Below are 21,421 nucleotides of genomic sequence, written 5' to 3'. Positions count from 1 at the left end.
ACCCCTCAGGGGATGTTGGGTAGCCCGTTTTGGCCTGATCCTGCAGGCCAGGCCAAGGGACCCCACTGGTGCACAAATTCATGCACCAGGCCTCTAGTCTGCATAATAAAAGAGTAACATGCTAATTGACCGTACCTTCGGACACCCGCCAGCCAATCAGGAGTGGGTATGCAAATCAACCCAACAAAGATGGTGGGTTAATTTGCATACACAGGCATGGGAGGAGTGGCCAGGGACGGGGCAAGACACTTGCGTCATCGCCATGGTGACGATGCAGGCATTCCGCAATACCCCAGCGGCTCCAGGCCTCTGGGCAGCATGGGAAGGCAGAAAGGTGGCTCCGGGCCGAAGCGGAAAGGCTGCTCTGGCCAGAGCGAAGGCGGTGTTGGCAGCCAGGGGAATGAAGGCCCATTCTTGCACAAATCTTCATTCGTGCATCGGGCCACTAGGTAAAATATAAAAACAATGTCACCATTTCTTTTTCAGTTTGTATCTCTGAAGGTCTTTAGGAATGAATGTAGTTTGCTCATTAATTTTTTGTACTATTCCCAGTAATTTTCCACTCATCCCTTTCTTTGTTGACTATCAGTTCGGTAATAAACTGGTAGGTGTATTATTTCTAGTAACTGCTACCAAAACTGATATATTGGTCAAACCCTTTTTCCAGGCTCCTGGGAAAATACCAGCCTTATTCTCCTTTTAATTTGGGAGAATAGTTTTATAAATAATAGAACACTTTGTTCAAAGTCATCAGAATTGAAAGGATTTATCTAACAATTTGAATAGATATTTTTGTATGTGTGTATAAATAAAAATGAAACCCTAGAATGGAATATAATTTTAATTTGTATTCTATGTTAAATATGCTTGGGTGTGTTTGTGTGAGTGGGTGTCCATCTCTAATATACCAGAGCATGTATAGATTTTGTATCACACAAGTGCTTAATGGAGTTTTTTGTGTAGTTGAAATAACTTTAATCTTCCATTATAAGGACATATGGATTTTTAAATACAAATATTATCAACAATTTATGGGACATTAAGACTAAAATATTTTTGCTTAATAGTTAATTTATTAGCCTTATCAAAATCTGTTTTGGGGAATTCTGAATTAGAACTATGTTGTCAGTGGTCAACAATCCTATATAGTAAAAGCCTAATATGCTAAGTGTCCGGTCGTCTGGTTGTCCATTCAACCAATCAAAACATAATATGCTAAGGCTGCTCAACTGCTCGCTGTGACGTGCACTGACCACCTGGGGACAGACAGTTGACCAGTTGACCAGTCGCTATGAAATGCACTGACCACCAGGGGGCAGACGCTCTGACTGGTAGGTTAGCTTGCTGCTGGGGTCTGGCTGATCGGGACTGAGCAAGACGGGCTGGACATGCTCTGGAGCCCTCCCATGGTCCCTCCCTGGCCGGCCGACCTTCTGTGTCCCTCCCTGGCCCCAATTGTGCACTAATGGGGCCCCTTGGCCTCACCTGCACCCTCTCGCAATCCGGACCCTGCGGGGAATGTCAGAGAGCCGGTTTTGGCCCGATCCCGCAGGCCAGGCCTAGGGACCCCACTGGTGCATGAGTTTGTGCACCAGGCCTCTAATCTAAAATAAAAGCCACTTATCTGACTAACGTGCATTAAGAATATGACAGTGAGTCATCATGGTTTTATCTGCTTTACATTATGATATTTAAGTTAAAAATACAGCTTTGATAGCTTTGTAGCTATTAAATAAATAAAAGTTAGATTTTTCTCTCATTTAATTAGACATTTTTTCATGCACCTAAGCTTCTTTAAATATATTTTTATTGATTTCAGAGAGGAAAGCAGAGGGAGAGAGAGATAGAAACATCAATGATGAGAGAGAATCATTGACTGGCTGCCTCCTGCATGTCCCCCTCTGGGAATCAAGCCTGCAACCTGGCATATGCCCTGACCTCCTGGTTCATAGGTGGATGCTTAACCATGAGCCATGCCAGCCAGGCTGGGCTTTATTTTTTAATATAATAGTTATTTACCAAAGATCCACCAATCTTCAACATCAAAGCACTGAGGGACTTCATGAGGGACGTAAAGGAGTAGGGCACCAACCTGCCCTTATGAGCTTCTGGTATAGTTGGGAGGTGTTACACTGATTGGAATATAAGGCATAATTTAATTAATGCATAGATATACAAAATTTTATAGAAAGTCAAAGACAGAAAAGACATTATCCAACATAGCAAAGGACTAGGGGTTTAGGCAGGAATGGAGGACAAAAGGCAGATGAAGCAGAAAGTTAAGAGCAAACTTCAGCAAAGTAAATAGCACCTGTAGGAGGTAATGAGGAATAGATGGTAACAGTCAACTAGACCGAATTGACTATGCCAAGTTTAGAAAATAGTAAGAGTAAAGTTTAGGGAATAGGGCGTATGCGTATTTGTTGAATGTAAGAGAAAAAGGGAAGAAAAATTGGAATGACAGGTTGTTAGATTGAGGCCATTAGTGCCAAAGACCTTAAGGGCCACATGAGAAGTTTTATTTATTAAGCAACAAGAAGCCAAGAAAGATTTTGAGCCGAGAAAACTTGAAAGGTGTGATACAGCCACATTTTTAAGTGGTCAGTGAAAGTAAATAGAATTGTAGCTGATTGGCAATAGGGCTCCGGGAAGGTTTTCTATTTGGATGGGTTGCTAAGTAGGAAAAGAAAGAGAAAAGAGTTTGTATTTGGCTTAGTAGTTGATAACAGAACTTGGGGATATAGATTTCAGCAATAGTGGGAGGAGAAAGGGCCAAGCAAGCAAAACTTAGTGAATGTAGTATCTTTTAGAATGAGCCAGCTTTTGTTAGCTCTCCTTGTGGTATGAACCAGTCTGTAGCCCTTCCCTCACCGTGGCCACACTGACTTGATGATTAACTGACAATATGGACTGGAATTCTTCAGTACCAAATATGACTGCCCAAATAGTAGGCCTGACCTGATGATCTATATTCTTTAATTTTTTACTATGAAGTATATATCAAATTTTGAGAATAGTACAATGAGTACCATGTGCTGTTTTTGTTTAATATATCCTTGCTTACCTTTTAAAAAATTCCTGGAGTAATTTAAGGCACATACCACACATCTTACAAATTGGTGCTCTTTTAAAAAATTTTTTTATTGATTTCAGAGAGGAAGGGATAGAGAAAGAAAGATAGAAACATGAATGATGAGAGCATTGATTGGCTGCCTCCTGCACGCCCCACACTGGGGATCCAGCCCAGCAACCCAGGCAGATGGACTGACTGGGAATCGAACCATGACCTCCTGGTTCATAGGTCGACACTCAACTACTGAGCCATGCCAGCTGGGCAATTGGTGCTCTTTTAAAAAATTTGTTGTGTTGCTGAAGATCTTTCATTGACCTAAGTTCTCTGACCTGTGTCACTGTTCATCTGGTATACTGTTCCTTTTTTCTCTAAGGAGAAACCTTTTTTTTTTTTTTTAATTTCACATAGTGTCAAGCCAGTTGACTTTGTTTTAGGTAAAACACTATCATATTCTTTTTCTAATATATATTCTTTGAAGTATTGTGGAATAATTAGGGGAGATGACATATACATATCTATAGATCTATTGGACAAACTATATTGGACAAACTGAAAAAGAAAGAAGCAGCAAACTTGTAAGTTAGGTTGTATAATGGAAGGCAGTTTCTCAGTGTCAAAGAAACGAGATACAAATATAGAATGGGGGGAGGCTAAACTGTACCTTGTGGTGTTGGATTGAAATCGGAGGGATCAGTGTGAACTCATGTTTTTTATAGGTAGACTAGCGTTCCCGTTGCAGGAAAAATCCTGCAATAGGGTTTCCTGCTGCACTCTACCCCTCCCCGCCTCCGCTCCTCCCTTGTCCCCCGGCCTACCTTCTCCGCCAGCCCTCCCCGCCTCCGCTCCTCCCTTGTCCCCCGGCCCGCCTTCTCCGCCAGCCCACCCCGCTCTCTTTCCTTCTCCGCCAGCCCGCCCCGCTCTCCTTCCTTCTCCCCCGGCCCCGCCTCCGCTCCACCCTTCTCCTCCCCCTGGCTTGCTTGCTTTTCCACAGCTTTGCTCCCTTCAGCATCTCTTAGCTTCTTTCTACACTGTCTTGATATGCAAATTAGCCACCATCTTTGTTGGAGTAATTTGCATACTCGTCCTGATTGTTTGGTGGGCGTGGCTTGGTTGGTGGACATGGCTTGGGCGTAGCGAATGTGCGGTCAATTTGCATATTTGTTTATTATAAGGTAGGATATATGTAGAAACAGATTTAGATGTGCTAGTGCTTAACGTTACAGTGGGCAAATTGGCAGAAATCGTCTTAGCCATGATAAAGGCACTTCACTGGGAATATCATGTGCCACCTGGTATGATGCTTAAAAAGCACAGAATCACTGCTTTAGTATTCCTGGTAAAAATGCATAATCATGAGGAAGCATTCTCCCAAATGGAGGGACTCTCTACAAGATAATGGTGTATACTCTTAAAAAATGTCAAGGTCATGAAAGACAAGGCCAATTTAAGGCACTGTTGCAGAGGGACAGAGACCAGAGAGATGCGACAACTAAATGCTGGAGTAAAAATTAGACCCTGGACATGCCATAAAGGGCATTATTGGGGCAATTGGCGATATTTGAATAGGGCTTGTGGATTCGATGATAATATTGGATCGATATTAACTTCCTAATTTGCTGGTTGTACAGTACAGAGTGTCCTTGTACTTGGGCATACATGCTAAAATATTAAGGGGCATTGAGACATCATAACACTTACTCTTTACTGGCCAAAATTGCTAACAACTTGCAAATCTGAGCTTGATGTACTATTGCTGCAATTTTTATGTATATTTGAAGTTATTTCACAGAAAAGGAACAAAATAAAAATACTTTCTATGACCATTCATTCGAATAATAGAAACTGATTGCACCATTTTTCTATTTTCTGTTAGGAGCAATGAAAAAATACCGGTAACTCAGTTAACCTTACTTATTATTAGTAGTAAGATTATGCCCCTAGTTTATAGAACTAATAAGCTGTGCCATTGATTCTTTCCAAGTGCATTATTTATTATGATCAAATTAATGGGTAATTAAATTTTACCAGTGTCTTCCTTCAGATATGGTTGATACTTACAGAGTAATAGGATGTTTGCTAGTTTATTCACTGGATGGACTTGATGAGTAGTTTTGGGCATTAATTCCCATATCTCACCTTTATCTATCAAAGAAACTGAGTTAAACCATAATAGCAAAAAAACCCACAAAAACCATAAAACTTTTATTGTTCATGCTTAAAAACATTTTGTTATTGGATTTATAATTCATGAGAGGATTTAAGGGGAGTAAATTTGCCACCACAAGTTTAAAATATAAGTATAAAATTATCAAATATGTTATTGGTATTGCAATGTAGAAAAAAGATAATACATATCTTAGTATGTGCATTGGAAATAATGCCAATGATGGCTACAGACTGAGAAAAGAGTACAGACCTGCTAGATAACCCTTGGATGGCAGGACAAATGGGCTTTTGGGGCAATTTTTCTGTGCCTAAGGATAGTACTAAAATGCTAAAAAGTTAAAGATAGATAATATAAGGGAGGTGGGAATAGGAAATACCATCTTACAATTGCAGTATATGGGAATTTAGGAAGAGGGAGGACTTGGACATTATTGTAAATGACCTATAGCCTGATCATGTGTGGGTTCTGTGATGGTGAGCCACCAGCTTAGGTAAAATGGGATTTTAATGGGAGACACATGTGGTAGCCAAATATGTATGAAAAGCAAAAAGAGGAGCAAATAGGAATCAGATGGAATTAAAAGGATAAATAATGGAGGATGTTTTAATGGAGCACAAGAAAATGGAAGAGCAAATGAAAGTAGATATTTTTGAAAAAGAAGAAAAGTAGATAGAGAATAGTCGTTACTGTGGGAGGAGTGCATAGTATCACTAAGTTGAACTACCACCAACAAGTATTTATTGAGGACTTACTATGTGCCAGGTACTAGTTAGTCTAAGTGTTTAATTTATTCCTCACTACTATTCTGTGAGCATATATTTTACATATGAGGAATCTGAGACATGAATGGCTAGCTAATTTGTGGAGCTGAGGTTCAAATACAATTATTCTATTGATGACAACACTACATAGAAAGCACAGGATTCCACCATGATTTGGCAGGCTTGGTAGAAGTAAAGGCAGCTTAAGTTGCTCCTTATGCTAAACTCATCTATCTGGAGTTATTCATTAAGCTGATATAATTTACAGTATTATCTGCGGAGAATGACCTTATCACACCAGTCCAAAAGAAACTACTACTATAATTAAACTGTTGGCAACATAATGTAAGATTTAAGAAAAACCACATACAACTGAAATTAATGTTGTTTCTGATCAATTAATGAGGTGATAATTAAACAGAAACTAGTCAGCCTGGCTGATTGTAGATCAGTACCTAAAATTTGTTTTTGCAATTTACATCCTTTGAGATAAATTTAATTACATTTATAGCACATGCATATTTAATATAATCTTTTTGTGACAGATTAACAGGTCATCATTATTATGTATAATTCTTCTTGATGTTTTTGTTATTATTATATATTTGGGAGAAAAATAAAAGATTGTTTCCAAGGAGATAGTGATAAAGAAGAAACTTAGGAAAAATGGTTCTCCTTTTGTTTTCAGAGAACAAGCATCTCATTTCCCTCTGAAAGGGTATTAGAGGTACATAACTATATTTTGGAATAATAAATTATTTTAGCAAATAGAAGAGCAGGATGAAGAATACCTGTGCTTTTTATATTATATTAAGATACAAGACAGTTCTAGTTCATATTAAAATGTTAAGAATCATTAATTATCATCACAGAATAAAAAAATGTTTGTGTTAATTTTGTCGTGTTTTACCTGAGAAGCAAGTGGTGGAGCAAGTAACTTAGCAAAGTCTTTAAATCTAAACAATAAGAAAATTATAAGCTTTTTATTCTCACCCTCTTATAGAATTAAAAATATATGTATTTGTGTTTCACATATCCAGCAGCAGTTTATGTAGCAGTCAGTGAACTATAATAATGTTAAACAGTGGCAATATCCCAATTTAATTAACTGCATTTTGTTACTGGGGAATGTGGATATACCTCATATATTTGATATACTATTTAATAATCATTTTTTTGTTGTTGTCAGTAGTTAGAGATAAGATCCAAAAAGAAACAACAAACATCTTTATCTCTAGGAAAATCTTTTCTTTCAAGGTATAAATATGCAGTGTGTCTACTGAATACAAGTGCTATATCTTAGTATTTAGATTACGTTTGTTACTTTTGCTTTTGACACCTGGACTTAGGGGAAATGCTCTGAGGAGAATTGCAAGATAATTGCTTCTATAACTTACATCATTTGCATGGTTCTTTAATTTCCGTATATCTAAAATAGGAGGAGAGGTTTGGGTCAGAGTATATTATTTCTAGGATCCTTTCCACCCTAACAGTCAAATGAGAAAATTGCAGATTTTTTTCCACTTTTTGTGCTGAGTGATTATTTTTAAGATACACTGTGAAAGCCTATTAAAGGGGCAGGAACTAGTTATTCCCTTCTGAGAATTAGTTATAGTTTAATTAACAAACCTTTTCCCCCTTCACATTGTTTTCAAAAATAGAAGCAAGATATATGATCAAAGTCTTTTTCAAATAGTGAATACCTTGATTTTTATCTTAGATTTAATTCTGCACAATGCTAATCTTCTTAACATTTGATGACAAAAAAAAAAGAATTTAAAATTTGAGTATGACAAAAAAGACAACTTCTATGGTGAATCAGAAACACCTCTTGCTGCCTGAATCTTCCCAAATTCATATTATTTTTGGAAATGCTTTTTTGGCAAATATTTTGTTTTCTAAGTTTTACATTTCTCATCTTGAAAAAAAACGTTTTGCAGGTGCCTATTGCAGTAGAAGCTGTAATATTTTTATTGTCATGAGGTATTGCTGGGGAAGTGCTTTTTTTGTTTTTAATGGTAAAGGATGTAAGTAATCTCTCAAATGTCAAATTAATTTAGGGTGTGCACTTTCTCTTCCCCTTATGATTACGTAGGTAGGAAAATTGAATGTTCCAAACAACTCATGGAAAATGTTCCACATCAACATTATTTGTACCACAAATGCAGTTAAATGCTTTTAATGGAATGCAAAGTTACAGGTTGATTATTAAATGAGGAAATGATTTTTGAAATGAGGAAAAGAAATCATATCTTTGAAGTGTCGTTTTAAGCATCATAAATAATAGTATTATGAATAATTTTCAATAAAACCCATCTCTTTGGTTAAGCTGGGGGAAAGTTGTTAGAAAATAGAGCATGTTGAGATGAATTTCATGAATTCTACCTATTACTGCCTTGTTCTGATTAATTCAAACATATAATAGCAATACTTTAAATAAAATACAATCATTAAACGTTTACAGGATGTTGAGACACATGATGTCCTGATACTAAAGGTTGCCGTATACACATCTTTTTGAAGTTTACATTTTTTAAACTTAAAATATTAAAATTTAATAGCAAATATCAATACAAATTCAGAACTTTAAAGTTACATATATATACATTTTTAAAATTATATTTCTAAGGCCTGTCTGCAAAAATGGTTGAGAAACAATGACATGTCAGCATCAGTGAGCATTCCTAGAACCCAGATGTTGGTCTCTAAGTACCAACCCCCCCACCAGAAGGATCAGTGGTCTCTGACAGAAGTGACTCCATATCACAGGCAGGGAGAGAGCACCTGGCATCTGAGAGCTGGGAACCCAAGTCAGATCAGTGTCGAAAGATACCAGGTCTTGTTTGGAGGACTGACAACTGCCCAGGGGCTCTCCCCCAGGCATGGCTTTCCGGTGAGAAATGCTTCCTGCTGCCCACGCCCCTGGGTGTGGTGCTGTCATTGGTCTCCACCTCTGACCCAAGGCTTGCATGGACTCCAGCTGCCTCTGTGGGGACTTAACTGGCACTGGAGCCGGCGGGGTAGATGCCGACCACCCCTCCTGGTCCTGCCCCCGCTCCTCCCCCAGTCCCCTGCACTGGCCCCCACCTGCTTCAAGTCCAGCTGTGCTGCTCTGGTGAATCCCAGGAGCCGGGGATGGATTCAGTTGACCCGAGTCCACGGCGTCTGCAATCAGTTGGCACTTAGGGATGGGATCATGGGATTGGCCCGTGGTTGTCTCCGCCCGGACCTGTGTGTGCTGAACAGCCGAGGGCGATGCTAGGCTTGGGAACAGCGCCGCTGTGACTGGCTGTGACTCAACCAGGCGCTGGCTCAGCACAGTGATGTCCCGGGGGACAGGGGCCTGGCGGATGGTCTCGCTTGGAAGAGTGGTTTTTAGGGAGGAAAAAATGAGAGCAAAGACTGGAGCCCTTTCCCGAACTCTGGAGCTGGTGCACCAGGCTATGTCCGGGGGTGCGTCCAGGGAAAGGACTTCGATCTGGGGCCCCCCCTGCCCCTCACCTCCACCCAGTGCAGGAACCCTGGTCTCTCAAAGGCCGGTCTCTGGCTTCTTCCTGGGAGGGAGGTGGTCTGACTGAGGCCCCGGCTACTGCCGCTTCTTTATCGCCCTGTAGGCCTGCACAGCCCGCTCTCCTCCGCCAGATCCGCTGTCGGGCCATGGAGGTGGATGGAGGCCGGGACACACCGCCAGGGCTCAAAAGCATCGCCAGCATCAGTGATTTCTTGCCAGGCTGGCCCGTGCTCACGCTCTTCCTGGGCTTGGCGGTCAGCTCGGGGGGGCTGCAGGCGACCTCACCGAACTTCACGGTGTCTCCGAGCAGCTCCTGCTCCAGCCTCTCCGCGGCCTTTTCCTCTTTCCTTCCGCACTTGATCGCGCCGCCGCTTTGGAACGCTTTCTTACCCTCCGACTCCTTCTTGCGAGCCACCTGCGCCTCGGGCTGCCGGTCGGCCTGGTTTTTGCTGAGGAACAGCACGTGCTGGGCCTCCTGCTCTGTGCGCTGGATGTAGGCCCGGTCGGACTCCCACTTCTGCTTGAGCTTGGAGTCCGCGTTGTCTGGATCCACTCCCCTGCCTCCTCCAACGCCTTTCTGAAGGCCGCCTGGGCCTCTCTCTTCCTCCTCTTGTTACTGACGGGTTTTCACTTCCTGGCGGCTCCTCAGTCTCCCGGAGATGGAAAGGGATTTCCTGTTCATCCTGGTTCTTGGGCTTGCAATTCACTTTCTGCTTTTCTTGGCTGCGCCGCCTGGGCCAGGGCGCCCACTGCTTCCCCAGCAGCTGCTGCCGCCGCCCCTGCGGCCGCTCCGGGACCCTAGGCGCCCCCTATCGACGGGAGGGGTGGGGGGGCGCTGCTCGGAGCCCGGCTCCCGCCAAGTGCATGTGCCGGGGTCCGGGGAGAAGCCACTTCTTTACATTTTTTAAAAGCAGGCAGGAACTCCATTGGTCAAATTTTCTTTATTTCCCTTTATCCCCGAGCTTATAAATGATAAGCATTGTGGTTACAAAAGTTTACTCTGCCTGTAGTGAGGAAAACGCTTTGGAGACATGGAGGACTATATGTGGCAAGACTAGTCTATGGTGGTAGTCCGGGTGAGTTGATGGCAGGTCGGGCTTAAGGCTGTAGTGTTGATGATGGAGAGTTGGGCTCTTGAAAGCCTCTCCAGTCATCCATTACTCCTAAATCGATTTCCTATGATTTGATACAATTTACGTCCTCTCAACCCTTTCCACTGGTGCCCTCCGTATCGCTCTTGCTTTGTCATCAACAGAGAAGGGAGGTGGGATCGTTTTTCTCCTGGTGTCATTCTAGACCACTGTTCACCTTGCTCTTGTAAAACCCTCGTACTTTGAAGTTCACACCATTGGTCTACATCACTACCTCGCCTTCCTCTTGGCAACCTTTAGGGTCCCTCCCCTGCATCTGAAGACTAGCAACCAGTTTATGGTCTGTCTCTGACTCCATGCACAAGTCCTTATATTTTCTCTCCGTCCGCAGAGCTCCACTCCTGTTTTCCTCCTTTATCCATCTTAGGTTCCCTGCATTCACTTACAAATAATCTTAACTTTCTCAACCCCTTTCATTCTTCCATCAAGCCCAAACTCAGATGAACTCAGCCTCCCCATCTCTTTATGGCTACATCACACAAAGTAGGTGAGCATTTGTGGGGAAGTTATATACCAGGGGTGGGTTTATATCATGACACATGGGCATCATGTCCCACTGCAGCTGAGCCATCAGCATGGATTGTGTAGCAGTTTAGATGTTTTTCTAATGAGCTCACTCTTCTCTTTTTTCTTGGTGACTATTTCATATCTTAACTGCTGTATTCCCACTTCCCACTTTACTTCCTTAGGTTATGTTACTCTCCAATAATTTAGGCCTGGTCACCATAATTTTTATTTTTGTTTTATCTAATTCATTTTCTAAACTGTAGCTAGAGTTATCATTTAAAAATAAAAAGCTGATTATGTCACCTCTAATTCGTCCTCACTCTACATCTTAGCTTAAAGCTCAGTGCCTCAGAGAGTTTTGCCTTCCTGCTGAGAAGTAAAGAATAATGAGGGTTAAGAGAATATAAAAATTCCTGAAATAGACTTGTGACCTTTTAGAATATACTTTTAGCAGCTAGATTGTAGAAGGCTATAGAAGGGGAAAGATATGTGGTAAGAATATAGGTATAGCGCATTTGTTCTAGAACCTGTCAGAGAAAAGGAGAGAAATGGTTTGGTAGTTTCAGAGCATAGTGGTTCGAGTGCACATGCAGTGAAAATACGAGGTTCTGTCCATGCTTGAAAACAGAAGGGAAGTAGTCAGTGTGAGAGAGAAGCCAAGGGAGGAGGATGGTCCATGCAAGAAAATAAGAGGACTGATGGCTTCAGTTTCAGGAAAGAGGAGGTCATCTGCCACAGTGTGGGTCATTGGTAGGTGATAATTCATGTAAAGTTGGTGTACTTTGACTCCCAGGTCAATTTAAATTAAAGACATAAAGTCTTTATGTTACTTTCTAAACAGAAATGTTGTATCTTTTGATATTTTTTTAAAGAATTTAAAATAATCTAAAATATTCTAGTGTTTTCATAGTGCTGGAACATTTCTACAATATTATCTGCCTTTTCAGGTGTGAAATTTTATTTGAGCCCAGAGTAATTTGTCATTTGTTACTTCACTCTTGGTCTATTTTTCTTTTTATTCTCACATTGAATTTTATTTATTTTGTTAGCTTTTATTGTTAAAGGAAAGATCTTGAAAACTTTCAACCCTGAATGGGTGTTTGAGCAAAACAAAATATCCCTTTCTAATATTGGATTATGACATATTCAAAATTAACTGACTAAATATAGCTTAAATAAAAGGGCTTTGTAACCATAAAATCATAGAATTTTAGATATAGAAGAGGTTTTCATTCAGCATTGCTGGTTCAGGTTCCCCATTTTCAGATAAAAAAGAGGGTTGAGAAAGAGAGATGATTTGAAATAAATTGTAAAAATGGGTCCCCTAGATTATATCAGTAAATCTATGACCAGACAAATTGAAATAAATATTTTTCTATTAGCCAAAAGGAAAATTTGAAAGAATAGCAACCTTTTATTGTGTGCCTATTACTGAAAGGTCTAAAGTAGGTATTGATTGCATGCTACAATGAGAGAGGAAATTACCACTTATACTTATCCTCACTCTAAAATTTTTATGTTATGTATGAATGTATATATGTATTTATTTCTTTTAATTCTCCACCAAGAACATTTTTTCCATTGATTTCTAGAGAGAGTGAAAGGGAGGGACACACACACACACACACACACACACACATCAATTGGTTGCCTCCCACATGTGTTCCTACAGGGGCTAGGGAACCTGAAGCCAAAGTACTAGTATGTGCCTTTGACCAGGAATCAAACTCTCAACCTTTGATTGCAGGCTGACACTCTAACCACTGAGACAAACTGTCCAGGGCTAAAATTTTTAAATATATAATATGGTATGTGGGCAGGGCAAAATTAAAAAATATATAAATGGGTTTGCATTGATAAGCAAGTCTCCCTTCCATCCCTTTCCCTCAGCCCCTCTGCTCCTCTTAGTTCCGAGATAGTTGATGCCTTTAAAAACAAACATGCAGGGGTTTTTTTGTTTGTTTGTTTCTGTGTTTTTTTTCTGTAAACACTATTCTTTGGAATCGTTTCATGTTAGTATGTATAGAGATGCCTCATTTTTAAAGAAGGGGCACTAAGTTCTTACATGCTACATTTATATTTATATTCTGTGTATTTTAAGAGCATGATGGCTGGGTATAAAATTGGGGGACAGCATTCTTTATTTTTAGTTTTGAGACCACATGACTTTGTGGTCTTCTGTGATCATGTTGCTCTTGAGAAATTAGGTTGACCTGAGGTTTGTTTCTTGCTTGTGCATGAATTCTTATCTTTGTCTAAATACCCACATAATTTTTCTTTATTCTTAAAGTTCCATAAACATCATTCTATATCTTCAAGCTTTTATTTATTTTGAAAAGTTTTACATTTCATATCTTTGAATTTATATCTATTTTTAAAAGCCTTTTTGAATAAGACTTTTGCATTTTCTTTGGATCCCGTTTCTCCCTTCTTCATATCTATTGTCTTCTCTATAAATTTCTTTTATATTGTTGGTGTTTTCTGTTTTGTTTTATATGATTTCTCCATGTGCTTGTCTTTTTAGTAACATTCTATTTTTGGTTGTTTCTTAACATGGCTTTTATCTTTATAATGTTATTTTCTTCTTCTTTTTTTTTTCTTCCCTGGGTTCTACCAGCTTGATTTTCATTTCCTTCTGTTGTTGTATAATCTCTTCTTTGAACCTTTGTTTTTCTTCTTTGAGCTCATTTTTTTTTTTAAAGAGGGGTCACATTTCCTATGGATGTCTTTGTAGAATTATTTATCCGAACTCTTCCTGTGTTTCTTTGAGTAATTCTTGTGTTATATGCTCTTAATTTACCATTTTCTCTTTATAAAAATATTTTTTTTGCAATTAGTATGCAAAGATCTAATATTGGTTATTCTGATTATTGTTTATGTTGCATTAAGGTAGATGGTTGGGTGTAAGCATGGGTAACCTGCAGCTTTTCCTTGTTAAGCTTGTTACCTGAATGCCCTCTCACTAAATATGTTATTTTCTTTGTCCTAGGTTTCATTTCCCATTTGCTTTTGGCATTGAAAAGATAGAGTGGCATGCTCTGTGTGAGAATAAGGAAATGCTACTTTACATCTATTGCTTCAGTCACTCTTGGGTAAAAAATTAGGTGTGAACAATATGTGAGATATAGTAACAAGAATTCTTCTGTTAATTTTGCCCCTACCTTTCTATGGTATTAAAATGTGGCTCAAAGAACCATTTTCTACCTCTAATATGGCTTTTACTTACATCTAGATTTCACACATTGAATGATAGATTCAATAGAATAATTGCATCTGCTGTTCAAAATTATGTTTTTTTGAGAAATCTGTTTACTGCTTGAGGCCTGAGAAGGCATATGATGGCTTCCAGCATGTTCTCTTTCCTCATTAAAATTTGCATATATGTTTCATAGTTTATGATTTGGAACTATAATAGTTTCCTTTCTTCAATTATATAGTGAAGTTGCAAAATTATACTCATTACTTACCAGGTGTACAAGGAAATGTTTATTTTCTATCACATGTAATCTTCTCATAAGCCCTCTACCTGTAGTTGGGGCAAGGGGGGAAAACTTGGCAATAAACAGGATCTTGGACTCTTGGTTTAAACAGTCTCAGGTGCCACAGTGCTTCAGGCCTCTTCCCCTTCCTCCAGCTTCCACTAAGGTGTAGCCTCTGGGTGCAAGTAAAAGGGGCCTTTGGGGAGGTGGTCAGATTTCCCTCATAGCTATGGAGGTAAAGATAACTCAGACCCACACTGTCCTTACAAGGAGAATCTGGACTGGTGACTGCTGAGTAATGATTCATCCTGTTTGTCATTGAAGAGGCTTCTGCCACCCACAGTCCTGGTTACTGTTTGCTGCTTACAGTCATGGAGTCCCCTGTGTAATACATGGCCTTTGTCCTGACTTAGACCTTCTCTAGTCATCCTACTAGGACAGGTAGGGACTTCTGGGTTCCTACCATGATATCTAGCCTCTCCCTCCCTCAATGGTGCACTATTGCTATGACACCAGACACCACAGTAGGAATGCCATGAAAACTAGTAATGGGCTTTACTAGAAGCCTATAGCTTTTCCTAGATTGTTTTCCAGAAGAAGTCCTCCAGCCTATATGTTTTTAGAGTACATACTTGTTACCTGTTGGAATATTTTCACCCATCTCTCTACACTGCACTGTCTGTTCCCAAGGTCCATGCAGAAGAGGAATAAGGAAGGACTTTGATCTCTGATATCTTTATCTTTCCTGCTATCTTTCCTTCATGTAATACACGGGCACCTGAAAAGGGCCTCTTTTAATTTTCACATTTCTGTCTGGAAGGAACTTTCCTTGTGTCCTACTTGCCAAGTTAACATTTACATCTATCCATTCAATAGCAGAGGATGCAGGGAGAGAACTCAGTTTTTCAGGAAGGGAAGATCTATCAAATGTAGTTCAAAATACTATTTTCAATTTTTAAAGAGGTAGATTTTTTCTCCCTGTCTTTCAATTTTTAAAGTCATATTTGATGTATGATTTATATAAAATTTAATCTTTTTAATTGATGGTTTGATTGAGTTTTGACAAAAATATATCTCTGTGTGATCACCACCAAAATCAAGATTTAGAACACTTCCATCACCCCACAATCTTCCCTCATAGTTCTTCTTACTAGTAGTCAAAGTTATTCTCCTACCCTTAGTGTAATGCCTTTGAAATGATTATTGCTAATTACTTTTTCATTGTATAGATATACTTTATTTGGTTATCCATTAGTCAGTTTATTGGGCTTTTTTTATTTCAGTTTGTGGCTGATGTAACATTCTGATATATATTCTGCTATCATAAATGAATCTCTATGCATTCATGTGTAGTTCTTTATATGTATATATCTTTTCACTTTTCTGGAGTTTTCTGAAGTGGGTCTACTATTTTTCATTCTTCCAACAATAAATGAAAATTCTAATTGTTCCACGTCTTTATCAGCTCTTAGTATTTTTTTTAAATATATTTTATTGATTTTTACAGAGAGGAAGAGAGAGGGATAGAGAGTTAGAAACATCGATGAGAGAGAAACATCGATCAGCTGCCTCCTGCACACCCCCTACTGGGGATGTGCCCGCAACCAAGGTACATGCTCTTGACCGGAATCGAACCTGGGACCCTTGAGTCCGCAGGCCGACGCTCTATCCACTGAGCTAAAACGGTTTCGGCAGCTCTTAGTATTTTATCACTTTTTCATTTTAGCCATTCTAATGGCTATGTAGTGCAATTTCATTACAGTTTTAATTTGCCTTTTCTTAATGATCAGTCAGTGATGTGCTTGTCATTTATTTTTCTCCTTTGGTGAAGTCTCTGATAAAATTTATTGCCCATTAAAAAAATTTAGTTGTTTTTCTTATTGAGTTATAAGTGAGAGTTGTTTGTGTATTTTGGATATAAGTCCTTTATCAGAAATGTATTCTGCAGATATTTTCTCCCAATTTATGGCTTGATTTTCCTTATCTTATGTGTCTTTCAAACAGAAATTTATTATTTTGATAAATTCCAGTTCATCTACTTTTTCTTGTTAGATTTTTATTTTTGTGTTCTAAGAAATCTTTGCTTGGCCCTAGGTCATTCATAAAGATTTTTCTCTCATGTTTTCTTTCTGAAGTTTTAGGTTTTACATTTAATTTTAATAGTTTTGAATTTTTTTTTTGATGGTGTGGGGTTTTCTTTTTTGACTATAGATGTTCAATTTGTTGACAAACTATATTTCCACATTTACTAACTTGGCACTTTTTGGGGAAAATCAACTAGCCATTTATGTGTGGGTTTCTGAACTCTCAGTTTTGTTCTGTTAATAAATATCTCTATTCTTACATCAGTGTCTTGATTACTGTACCTTTGCTTGTTTTTCAAAATTCTTCAATATTCTATATATAAATTGGAATCAACTTATCAATTTCTACTGAAAAAACAAAGCCTGCTAGATTTTAAAAATTGGGATTGCACTGACTATATAGATCAATTTAGGAGATAACATTTAATAATACTAAAACTTCTAATTTATGAACATTTTATATGCATATATATCCATTTTTAGGTCATCTTTAATTTATCACAAAAGTTCTGCTTCTAATTTTTGAAAGAATAGCATTCCTTCCCCTATTTTTTTGTTACTTACTTCTTAAATAGCTTTATTAAAATACTAGAGGCCCGGTGCATGAAAATTCATGCACTGAAGCGGGCGGGGGGGGGGGGGGAGGCCCCTCAGCCCGGCCTGCCCCCTCTCACAGTTCAGGAGCCTTCAGGTGGGGGAGGTGACACGGAGATCAGGTGAAGGCGATGCCCCCATCACACCTCTCCTGCTGCCACTGCCAGCAGTGCAAGCCTCGGCCGGCCCTGGTTACCTGAGCCTTGGGCAGCCCTGGGTGGCTGGGCAGCCACCATCTGAGGCTTGCATGCACCTTGGGCCAGCCCTGGGGGGCTGGGAGGCAGAGGGAGGCAGCCGTGCAGAGCGGCTGGACCCACCTGGGGGCGGGCCCGGCCGTGCCGCATGCCTGCTGCCCCAGCGGGGCTGAGGGCACTGGGCGCCGCCATCTTGTGGCTGTGGGTGCTGCCATCTTTGAGGGCATGGCAGTCAATTAGCTTATTCCCTCCTTATTGGCTGTGGGTGCCGCCATCTTTGTGAGGGCATGACGGTCAATTAGCATATTCTCTCTTTATTGGATAGGATAATTCACACGCCTTACCATTTGTCCATTAAATTGTACAATTCATTAGCTTGTATATTCACAGAGTTGTGTAACCCTCACCACAGTCAATTTTAGAACATTTTTATAATGCCCAATAAGGCCCATTACCCATATTTGCCACCCTCAACCCCCCATCCATTTCCACCACTCTCCCCCACTTCCTGGCTCTATAGATTTTCTCTTCTGGACATTTCATATAAATGGAACTATATAACTGTGGTCCTCTGTGACTGGCTTCTTTCAGTATTATGTTTTCAGGTTCATTTATGTTGTAGCATGTATCAACATTTCATTTCATTGCTAAATAATATTCTCTTGTATGGATATAGCACATTTTGTTTGAACAGTCATAAAAATGTTTTATTTCAGGTTGTAGTAAATTTGTTCTTCCTTTAACATGATTTGAGTAGATTAGTTGTTGTTGTTTTTCCCCTTCATATGCCCTAAAGATGGCAATTGCAGTTTCATTCTGTTAACCCTTTGAATTTGAAATTAGTATCAAATACAGATTTTTAATAATTATTCAGAATTCTTTTTTTATAGCATCTAGCTTCTTTTAGCACTTACTGTTTCTAACCTCTGTCTGTTGAGAGTTTCTTTTGGAAACCTTTCATTATAAGGAGATATTTAATTTGGGGAGAGGGGCTAAATTGGATCATTTAACATGTATTAGTGCTGCTTTAATCAAAACTACAAGTCTTTTTTCTTCTCAGATCTTTATCATATGTTTTAATAGTAATTAATGTATGAGATAGTATGATTATCTGACCTTATTTTTGAAACTTACTTAAGGATGGGGTAGTAAAACCATTAGAGACAGGGGAAGGAAGAAAATATTTAGGAACTACCATGACAGGTATATTGGTAGAGACTTTCATATGTTAACTTACTTAATTTTTATAGTTGGACCGATACTTTTACTATTATTATAGTTTGGAAACTAAAGCTCAGGCTGGTTATACTGCAGCTTTAGTAAACAACTCTAACCTAGTAAAACATCTATCAAGTGAGACTCAAGTGTACAGTATAGTGGTTAGACACTCATATACTTTACAATGTGGTCCCCCCATATTTCAAATACCCACCTGACACCATACATAGTTATTAATACAAAATAATATTGAATATGAACTGTAATTCAAGAATAAAATTAAAAAATATATCAAGTGAGACTCAGGTCAGTCTCATTCCAAAGCCATTGTTTTTTTTGTGTGTGTTTTTGTTTGTTTGTTTCTCCCCCCTCCACCCCCAGTTACTAAATGATACTGTATATACAGGGAGACCACTAAATCTGAAAACACAGTAGCGGATAATACAGGAGTGGGCAAAAGTAGGTTTACAGTTGTGAGTACATGAAAGTTTATTCTTGTATTATTATTTATTAACTACTAGAGGCCCAGTGCATGAAATTCCCTAGGCCTGGCCAGCAATCAGGGCCTATCAGGGCCATCTTGCCCAGTCCTGATCAGGTTTGGGCTGGTTGGGGCCTGCCAGCTGCCAGCGGGGCCTGCCAGATCGGGCAGGAGGGACAGGGAGAGGGACCGCGGGAGGGAGGTTTACCGGACAGGGGGAGGTTGGCTGGCCGTGGGAGGTTGGCTGTGGGAGCGCACTGAGCATCTGCCCCCCAGTGGTCAGTTTGCATCATAGCAACTGGTCAACCGGTCGTTTCGGTCATTCAGACGTAACGGTCGCTTAGGCTTTTATATATACAGATTGTATTTTTTTCCAGATGAACAACTGTAAACCTATTTTTGCCTACCCCATATGTCCTATTGATATTTCATTACATAGTCAGTAGCATATCTTTGTTTCTATACTTTATGACCACATTATAGAGAAAATATATATATATAAGTACTTATTCAAACAAATACAGTATAAAGTCTGTGTTTTCTTTAATCAGTGAGTGTCTTTCAAGAGAATTAAGTGAGTGTGGGAATTTTTAGGCATCATATATCTTGGCTCTGCTAAAGGTTTATTTTGAAACTTCAACAAACTTAAATATCCTTTGTTAGGTTGTTTACTGTAGACTTAAAATAATAATGTTGTTTTTTTTAAAATCTCATTTTTAGCTCATTAAAGAGTTAGGGAATGAGTGAGTAAAAGGAAGAAATAACTACTATAACTAATAGTACTTTTATTTTTAAATTAGCTTTTATTTATTTTTCTTTCAGTTGCTTTTATGTTATTTATTTGAAAGTTAAAATTTTTCTCTTAAGAATATCTGTTTTAAAAGATCATGGGTTTTTTTTATATCTTCATGACTGATAACTTGATGATCAGCAAAAATATGACAGAACTTACAAAGTTCAAAATGGACTTTTAATTCTCAGTACCAAAGAATTTTACCTAATTAAAGCTTCTGTTTAATTAAGATAACAATACATAGTCCTTCATTAAAATTAACACAGAAAAGTTCTTTCTTGGTCCTTGGAGAGGATATTATATGCAGGCCCTGTTGTGTGGGTTGCAAAATGTCACTGGAATTTATAAGCATTACTTGTCTAATTGCAGTAAATGTAGCATGTCCGGATAGGTTTAGAGTTAGAAGGCTGTTTGTTACTTACTGGAAATTACTTGAAACCTCAGTACCCAAAGGCAGCTGTGCTCAGGCCCTTCACCTCTCCCCAGAGATGGCTGAGAAGACGCTGTTGGACCCTGTCTTTCATGGTGGGAGCAGTAAACATGACAGGTTGTTTGGGAGCCATCTGTTTAAAATGGCTGCTGCTTTGCATGTAGCAATGAACTTGAGATCAGTTTTCTGTCTTTCTTCCTGGTAACAGTCTTATTTGGTGTCACAACAGGTGGAAGTTGATGGGTCGAAACTAAATGTGACCAGCACATGGAACCTGGCTTCACCCTTATTGTCTGTCAACGTTGATGGCACTCAGAGGACGATACAGGTAAGTGTTCTGATGATTTACCTAGAGGGCCGCATTAAGTCAGAGATCCTTCTCAAGGTCTGTGTGGTTAATACTTACAGACATGCTAGGGAAAAGCTGCATTTTATCTATCGTGTACATTTTATGGTTGGAAACAGTTTTTCTTATTTTAGAGAGTCTTGAGTTAATTCTTATTCAGAGAAAACACTGCTTTCTTTTTTCAGACAACTCAGGAAGGTTAGTGTATTATATTTTGTTATAGATAACGCATTCTGCATGCTTTTCTAAAAATATTAGATTAGTAGTTTTCTTTGCCATTGTGGATTTTCAGTTGTAAAAGATGACTGATTTCATTACCTTCCTTTTCTGTGTAATTGAAATGTGTAGTATCAGATCATCAGAAATGTGAGCTATTCATGTTTACTTGCCATAGCACGTTGATACCTTTTAAAAATTGAGTAATCTTAATTTGTTAACCTTTCTTTTACCCCCAATATAAAATTTATTGCATTGAGGAGATGCCTTGAAAACCAGGGTTGATTAAATGTTCTTTGTATTCTGTGACCTCCATTTTAAAGTAGGAAGCTGTGAAAAGAGATTCTACCAAATTCCTTCAGCTCACCTCATAGTTGAGGTTTAGGGTTCCAAGAAAGAAAAAAAACACACAAACA

At 39.1% G+C, this 21,421-nt stretch overlaps 2 protein-coding genes across 3 annotated transcripts in view; one reads left to right on the top strand and one right to left on the bottom strand.

Annotated features, from left to right (window-relative positions):
- The window catches only part of PCCA (propionyl-CoA carboxylase subunit alpha), a 377,531-nt gene that overhangs the window by 276,375 nt on the left and 79,735 nt on the right, over positions 1-21,421 (top strand). For both annotated transcript variants that reach the window (XM_079779445.1, XM_079779444.1), the window contains exon 20: positions 20,673-20,771. In XM_079779445.1, coding sequence (XP_079635571.1) covers positions 20,673-20,771 — 99 coding nt within the window. The remainder of the gene's footprint in view (positions 1-20,672; positions 20,772-21,421) is intronic.
- LOC307104427 (uncharacterized protein) lies at positions 8,673-15,043 on the bottom strand (the record flags this gene model as incomplete). Its single annotated transcript, XM_079779349.1, is given in 6 exon segments — positions 8,673-9,360; positions 9,503-10,070; positions 10,073-10,134; positions 10,136-10,162; positions 10,164-10,321; positions 15,017-15,043. Coding segments are annotated over 6 exon segments (1,530 nt in total).

This window comes from Cnephaeus nilssonii (genome assembly GCF_951640355.1).
Source record: "Cnephaeus nilssonii genome assembly, chromosome: 8".
Lineage (NCBI taxonomy): Eukaryota > Metazoa > Chordata > Mammalia > Chiroptera > Vespertilionidae > Cnephaeus > Cnephaeus nilssonii.
Note: the sequence above shows the minus strand (reverse complement) of the source record. Positions and strands in the feature narration are given on the sequence as shown.